Source organism: Oncorhynchus kisutch, linkage group LG8 (genome assembly GCF_002021735.2).
Source record: "Oncorhynchus kisutch isolate 150728-3 linkage group LG8, Okis_V2, whole genome shotgun sequence".
Classification (NCBI taxonomy): domain Eukaryota; kingdom Metazoa; phylum Chordata; class Actinopteri; order Salmoniformes; family Salmonidae; genus Oncorhynchus; species Oncorhynchus kisutch.
This window is the reverse complement of record NC_034181.2, coordinates 33,034,405-33,042,650: the sequence shown is the minus strand read 5'-3', so window position 1 is coordinate 33,042,650 and position 8,246 is coordinate 33,034,405. Positions and strand designations below refer to the sequence as shown.

The window sequence follows — 8,246 nt, the reverse complement described above, 5'->3', positions numbered from 1 at the left end:
TTTAGATTTCGTCTTTCACAGTTGAAGTGTACCTTTGATAAAACATTACAGACCTCTACATGCTTTCTAAGTAGGAAAACCTGCAAAATCGGCATTATCAAATACTTGTTCTCCCCACTGTATATATACAGACGTGGCCAAAAGTATTAGCACCCTTGCATTTCACCCCCCAAAAACTTTAAATTTACCAAAGTATTTGGTCTCCAAAATTCTTTATTTCACTGTTAATATATATGTAACGAAGATGCAGGGAGTCAGGAAGCAGGTGCAGTCAGTGAGTTTAAAAAGAACGAACAGCATTAATACACAAACAAGAGTAGAGTCTGAACATAAACACAGAAACAATACTGCCTGATGGGTGATAACAACGGAGTGCTAGATAAAGGGGGAGTAATCAAGGAATTGATGAAGTCCAGGTGTGCCTGATGATGAGGTGCAGGTGTGTGTAATGATGGTTGCCAGGTGTGCATAATGATGGATTGCCAGGATCGTAGGTTAGTAGGCCGGCGACGTCGAGCGCCGGAGTAGACGTGACAATATCCATTTAAATCAGAAAATAAACAGAAATAGCATTGATAAAATTATTGAGACCCTAGACTTAATATTTGGTAGCACAGCCTTTGGTCAAAATAACCGCAATCAAGTGCTTCCTATAGCCATCGATGAGTTTCCTGCACCTCTTTACCGGCAGTTTGGTCTGCTCCTCTTGTGCAAATTGCTCCAGTTCTCAAATCAAATCAAAGATTATTTGTCACGTACTTACAGGCTCTAACCAATAGTACAAAAAAGGTATTAGGTGAACAATAGCTAAGTAAAGAAATAAAACAACAGTAAATCGACAGGCTATATACAGTAGCGAGGCTACATACAGACACCGGTTAGTTGGGCTGATTGAGGTAGTATGTATATGTAGATATGGTTAAAGTGACTATACATATATGATGAACAGAGAGTAACAGTAGAATAAAAGAGGGGTTGGAAGGTGGTGGAACACAATGCAGATAGCCCGGTTAGCCAATGTGCGGGAGCACTGGTTGGTCGGCCCAATTGAGGTAGTATGTACATGAATGTATAGTTAAAGTGGCTATGCCTATATGCTAAACAGAGAGTAGCAGCAGCGTAAAAGAGGGGTTGGGGGCGTGCACACAATGCAAATAGTCCGGGTAGCCATTTGATTACCTGTTCAAGAGTCTTATGGCTTGGGGGTAAAAACTGTTGAGAAGCCTTTTTGTCCTAGACTTGGCACTCTGGTACCGCTTGCCATGCGGTAGTAGAGAGAACAGTCTATGACTGGGGAGGCTGGGGTCATTGACAATTTTTAAGGCCTTCCTCTGGTGTAGAGGTCCTGCATGGCAGGCAGCTTAGCCCCAGTGATGTACTGGGCTGTACGCACTACCCTCTGTTGTGCCTTGCGGTCAGAGGCCGAGCAATTGCCGTACCAGGCAGTGATACAACTAGTCAGGATGCTCTCAATGTTGCAGCTGTAGAACCTTTTGAGGATCTCAGGATCCATGCCACATCTTTTTAGTTTCCTGAGGGGGCAAAAGAGTCTCACAATCAATTTGTGCATATATGTACAAAATGCATTTTTGTGCGTTTTTCTGGCTTAATTCGTGAGAAAAGACACAAATTTATGTGCTTCTTAATTCTTGCGAAAAGACACAAATTTAACCAGTAGGCTACACACAAGACTTTTCAACAACCATATAGACGCGATAGTTTATATTTAATTTTTGTTCTTAAACTCGATGTAGGATCAGGCAAAATCCCTTGAGTTGCGCACCTTACGCAGGTTTGGTCCTCGGTTGGTTGCCATGTGTCCATATCGAGTGGTGTGGTCATGATGTCTAGGTCCGCTTGTCAACGGATGTGGAAAGCATAGTGCAACCTAGGAGTTTGGTTTCTAGTTTTGAGTCGATTGATCCACTTCCATCTCTGACACGTGGAAACCGGAGGGGGGAAGGGGGGGTGCACTCCACACATATGCGCGTAGGCCGTCCGTAGGATGGGGGTTGGGGTTAGGTCCAGTTGGTAGAATGGTTAAGGTTAGGGTTAAGGTTAGGGTAAGGTATAGTCGCGTATATGGTTGTTGCAAAGGCTTGTGTGCCTACTGGTTAAATTCGTGTCTTTTCGCACGAATTAAGTAGCACATAAATGTGTGTATTTTCGAAAGAATTGAACCACACAAAAATGCACAAAAACGCATGAAATCTGCTGAAATACATTTTGTACATATATGCACGAATTGGATGTGAGGCTGGGCTGGAGGGGGAATAGGCTTTGTCATGCCCTCTTCACATGCCCTCTTTTCTCCCAGATTTGAAGGGTGCTTTCTCCCAACTGCTGTTTTCAGATCTCTCCACAAGTTTTCAATGGGAGCTAGATCTGGACTCATTGCTGGTGACAGAACAGTCCAGTGTTTTGTCTTGAACCATCACTGAGTGCTCTTTGAAGTGGGTTTGGGGTCATTGTCCTGCTGGAAGACCCATGACCTTTGACAGAGACCAAGCTTTCTGGCACTGGGTCTGACATTGCGCTCCAAAATGCCTTGGTATTCTCCTGATTTCATGATGCCATGCACACGTTCAAAGCACCCAGTGCCAGAGGCAGCAAAGCAACCCCAAAACATGAACCTCGTCCATGTTTGACTGTAGGGAGTTGGCGACAGAAGGTGCGAGTCGAAACTGTCGTACCTTGTGTCTGAAGCTCAGCTTGAATCTGTGTGGCAGTTGATCGAGGAGCTTTCTCCACCATTCAAACAATCCTTTGCTTCAATCTTCCATCAAGTTCTCTCTGCTTGGCTACAGTGGCATGGGCCTTTAACTTCTTGATAACATTACGTACAGTGGAAACAGGAACATCAAGGTCTCTGGAGATGGACTTGTAGACTTGAGATTTTTTATGCTTGGCTACAATCTTGTGTCTGACCTCCACAGATCATTTTCTGGTTCTCTTTCTTTTCTCCATGCTCATTGCAGTATACACAGTGACACAAAACAGGAGAATAAGTTATTTTCTCTAGTCAAACTGGTTGAATGAGTGATTTTCATATTGCAGGCGCCTGCAACTCATGACATGTGAGTTCAATTCCAAAGTAAAGGAGCATGAAATCAAATTGCTTCTAACTACTTCTAGAAGGTGCCATTTTATGATTTCTTTGTGGAATAAGCTAACATTTAGTAAATTATTCCGATGTTTTTGTTTTGTTCAAATGAAACCAAAGACATACATATGTGGATACCAACATTTCAACACAACAGTTTTCAACAGTTTTCTGGAAGAAATTGGGCAAAATTTGCAAGGGTGATAATATTTTTTCTAGGTACTCTTTGCCTGGTCCAGTCAGTGTGCCCCCTCTGCAAAATACAATTGACAGATCTTTTTGTAAATAATTATGATAAAACGTGGGATAAAAATGAAGAAATAACAAACCTGAGGGGGCACCTGCCCTTGTGCCTCCTATGGACATGACGTCACTAACCGTAATGACAAAGTCCCTCATCCAGAACACCACAGCACACCACTAGAGATGGCTCTCTCAAGGTGATGTGATTTAAAAGGAATCCAAACTCCACTCCCGTTGTGCCTTTGACCAAGGCACTTAACCCCAAAATTGCTCCAACTGCACTGCACTGCTGCTGACCCTGTTCTACATTGGTGTGTGTCTTTTCAGTGGTTAAGGAAGAGAACGAATCTCTGTTTCTAACCAAATGGAAAATAAAGTATCTATACTCGTAATTGCTGTTCATCTTGAATAATTTTACAATACCTCTGATTTACAGTTCGAGACAGACTATCGAAAATCGCACAGGAAATAAACGGTTAATAGCACATGTTGTCCTGAGGTTCAGGACTGCGATGTCAGGCGCTTCTGAATCTAGCTGACGCCAGTGGAAGAGACCGACAGGAGAAGCGCGCTCTTGTAGACTATAGAAACCTCGCGGGAAAAGCAGATCATTCGTCCATTTACGGTTAATTCCGGATGCCTGTCTGAAGATGAAGGTGAGTGTTTCAAAAGAAATCTGTCATCATGTCTTTCTGTTACAAGGGTATTATTTGTCATAGATAGTGAAAGTAGCTTTATAAGTAAACGAATGACAGGTAACAAACCGAAGAGCTCAGCCTTCACCGTCGCAATATCCATTTCTGTTTGTGTTGCTAAGCAATAGAGCTGAATCCGTCTCTGGTACTGGTATCCTACTTTCGCAAACTGGTAGCCTACTTTTTGACTGTTTCGTTATTGAGTTGTTATTTTGTTCAAAGAAACATCACACAGCCTGGGTATAGTATACATATTGTAGTGAACTCAAACCAAAATGCAGTGAGGAGTAAAATTATTATATGTAATTTGGATATGTTATTTACTTTGAGCCTGGCAGAATGTCTTAATGTTTTTGGATAATTGATATGCCAGATTGAATGACATAGGGCAATTCCAAGGTAATGCTGAGACTTAGATGTTTCACTTTACAATGTAGGCTATGTCAAACAAAAACTATGATTGTAAAGTTAAAGAAACCATACAACTCTATGCACAATGGACTAGTTTTATTAATTACCACTGAACATTTTACCAAAGCACATTTACTTGAACAGTGCAGATGCAAAGTTTGGTAACAGAATGAAGATTTGTGCTGTTTGTTCCATCATTCCATTACCAAACCTTTCATCTGCACTGCAAGAGCATTGTGAGGACTGCATACAGGAGCAGGGCATTTCTCTCTCAACCCAATGAAGTCAAGCAAGTTGCTGTTTCAGTATTGTCTGTGAATGCTTGAGGAGAACTCGGCATTGAGAACTGCTCAGCATTTGACACTGTCATTGGTGTGGAGTGGGTGAGATTCCAGGGATTAAGGCTTGCTGATGTTCACTGCAATCTTGCCCTGCTGGCGCTGCCCTGCCCTTTTTTTTTTACAGTGTCTAGTTTACTCGGGACCATGGAGCTGAGCAAACACAAGATGATGATTACCGTCACCACAGTCACATGCATAGAGAAGACAGTTCTGGCCAAGAACAGAACAAACACAGACATAGACCCTAATGCTTAGTGAGGAAAGGTGCCGTATTGTCCTGTGATGTACTGAGACTCAGCCAGCTACTGAGGTAGCATCTATGAATGCCATCTCAGGCCTGTGACAGAGAGAAATTCCATTATTAATCTGAAGGAAGGAGAATTGTGAGTCAGAATGGAAGAGAAAAGAGAACTGTCACTCTGTAAATCTCTCAGCCAGTAAACTCACTGGGACGTTTTTATTTTCTCTCTAATTTTCTGTATTTTACATTTAAAATTACAGTTTAAGTCGCAAAGACCTTTTGACTTTGTATTTTCTGCTGCTGTGTTTGAAGGAAGTCCTGCTGGGATCTGAGTTCAAGCCTGGGGTGTAATTGAAAAGGGAGTGCATCTAAGGCTGAGCCCTGTTCATTGTATTTTTTTTACCCACCCCCTTATCTCAGCTGTCAAGAGGGAGGATTCTCTTATAAGTTACCCGCAGCCACAGAGACAGTGGTGGGAAAAGAGGGTGGGAGGAAGATAAAGGAGGAAAAGGAGGGGTGAAAGGAACATTGAGCTGAGTGTGAGGGAGTGTGTACACACAACCCAGAGACTGAGTGACTCCTGTAACCAAGGACAAAGGTAGCAACACATCACAACGTCACTCTCGCCCACTGAACATCCTAAAGAAAGGGGAGGCGAGCACTCAGACTCTGAATCAACAGTCTCCCATTATTCAGTGCTGAGCCCCTGGGGTTGGAGTGATTGCCCTGAAGTGCTGAAGTCTGGGCACATCTTGGCCACATTCAGAGTGGACTGCACTGAACAGAAGCCTGGTGGGTGGATGGAGTTAAATTCTCTGCCAGAGTTTACTGTTCTCTTATTTCAGTGGTATAATTGCATTGCTTTCTTTAACTGGCCCATATTTGCATCTGTTTGACCAGTGAGGACTGAGGAGTAGACTGAGAGGGGTGTTCAGTGTGTGTCAAGGTGGAGCTGGAGGAGGCGTGGAGGAGTAACCCAAGGCAGTGAGGACAAAGGTACCCACCATGGGAAAATCAAACAGCAAGCTCAAGCAGGAAGTGGTGGAGGAACTCACCAGGAAGACCTACTGTGAGTGTTTTTTAATGTTCTATCTTTTTTCAACTGGACTGAGATAGGATGTGGATTGTATAAAATGCAAATATTTTATGTTGGGAGAACAAAATCATTGTAAAATGGATGAATAAATAACCTATACATAATACATGCCTATTTCATAACTATGTACCGTAACAGCATTAAAACAGCACTATAAGAGCACTGAACCAAGTCTGATTTAGTGCTGGTGAATTTTCTAGTGCATTTTATGATGAGCAATATTGAATAAAATACTAAATGTGTACCTCACATGACCTGGTTTCCATGTAGCCTGTATAAGACATCTAGGCTTCTGTTTCTCTTAATCCTCAGAAAGAACAGCACAAATTAAAGGCCCAATGCAGCCGTTTTATATCAATATTAAATCATGTCTGGGTAACAATTAAGTACCTTACTGTAATAGATATATATTAACATGGGCAAAAACAGCTTTTTTTAAAACTATTTTTCAAGCAAGAATTTTGCTATGACTGTCTGGGAGTGGTCTACGTGGGGAGGGAAAACTGAAAACTAGCTGTTATTGGCAGAGAGGTTTGGAACCGCATGGTGATGTCAGCATGGAAACTCCAGCCCATGCAAACCTGCTGATTAGAAGGTCCTGTGTAGATTGTATTTTTAACAAGCAACTATCAGGAAATAACACTGATCACATTTTTCACACTTTTACAGTATTTGTTTCATCAGCTGTTACAATATGATACAAAACATAGGAAAACCAATTTTACTGCCATGGGCCTTTAACTGTCATCTCCTCTGTGGATATAGCCTAGGCTTCATATTTTTGGCTTGCATAAATATTTCTATGGTGTCACAAATTGTGATTAGTTCAGGTCTTTGGAAACAGTCCACTGGGAAGGAGAGATATATGAATATGCAGATGGAGTTAAGACTTTGGATCAGCAATCAAGCTGGTGGTGGTTTGCCAAAAGTTAGCAAATATGGGCTTGATGGAGCCTTCATACATTGCCATTAGTGTATGCACATTTAGGCAAAGGTCTTCAAGTAGCAGGCAAAATAACACTATTTTCATTGTGTGCAATAGGTCACTTAGCCTAAGTCAGGCAAAGTGGACTGGAGGCATTTGCATCAATAACAAGATAATCACAATTATGTTAATTAGCATCTCTAATCACAGAATGAACATATCCACATACAGTTGAAGTCAGAAGTTTACATACACCTTAGCCAAATACATTTAAACTCAGTTTTTCACAATTCCTGACATTTAATCCTAGTAAAAATGTCCCGTCTTAGGTCAGTTAGGATCACCACTTTATTTTAAGAATGTGAAATGTCAGAATAATAGTAGAGAGAATTATTTCTTTCAGCTTTTATTTCTTTCATCACATTCCCAGTGGGTCAGAAGTTTACATACAAATGTTCTATCGGGTTGAGGTCAGGACTTTGTGATGGCCATCCCAATACCTTGACTTTGTTGTCCTTAAGCCATTTTGCCACAACTTTGGAAGTATGCTTGGGGTCATTGTCGATTTGGAAGACCCATTTACGACCAAGCTTCAACTGATGTATTGAGATGTTGCTTCAATATAACCACATAATTTTCCTCCCTCATGATGCCATCTATTTTGTGAAGTGTACCAGTCCCTCCTGCCGCAAAGCACCCCCACAACATGATGCTGCCACCCCGTGCTTCACGGTTGGGATGGTGTTCTTTGGCTCGCAAGCTTCCCCCTTTTTCCTCCAAACATAACAATGGTCATAATGGCCAAACAGTTCTATTTTTGTTTCATCAGACCAGAGGATATTTCTCCAAAAAGTACAATCTTTGTCCCCATGTGCAGTTGCAAACTGTAGTCTGGCTTTTTTTATGGTGGTTTTGGAGCAGTGGCTTCTTCCTTGCTGAGCGGCCTTTCAGGTTATGTTGATATAGGACTTGTTTTACTGTGGATATAGATACTTTTGTACCTGTTTCCTCCAGCATCTTCACAAGGTCCTTTGCTGTTGTTCTGGGATTGATTTGAACTTTTCGCACCAAAGGACGTTCATCTCTAGGAGACAGAATGCGTCTCCTTCGTGAGCGGTATGACGGCTGCGTGGTCCCATGGTGTTTATACTTGTGTACTATTATTTGTACAGATGAAAGTGGTACCTTCAG

At 41.9% G+C, this 8,246-nt stretch overlaps 1 protein-coding gene across 1 annotated transcript in view; it reads left to right on the top strand.

The window, feature by feature from the left end:
- Positions 1 to 3,688: 3,688 nt before the first annotated feature.
- Positions 3,689 to 8,246, top strand: part of LOC109895838 (neuronal calcium sensor 1) — a 31,737-nt gene continuing 27,179 nt past the window's right edge. Inside the window, exons 1-3 of the mRNA XM_020489863.2 lie at positions 3,689 to 4,002; positions 4,918 to 5,826; positions 5,935 to 6,103. Of these exons, the coding sequence (XP_020345452.1) occupies positions 6,040 to 6,103 (64 nt within the window). The 5' untranslated portion in view covers positions 3,689 to 4,002; positions 4,918 to 5,826; positions 5,935 to 6,039. The remainder of the gene's footprint in view (positions 4,003 to 4,917; positions 5,827 to 5,934; positions 6,104 to 8,246) is intronic.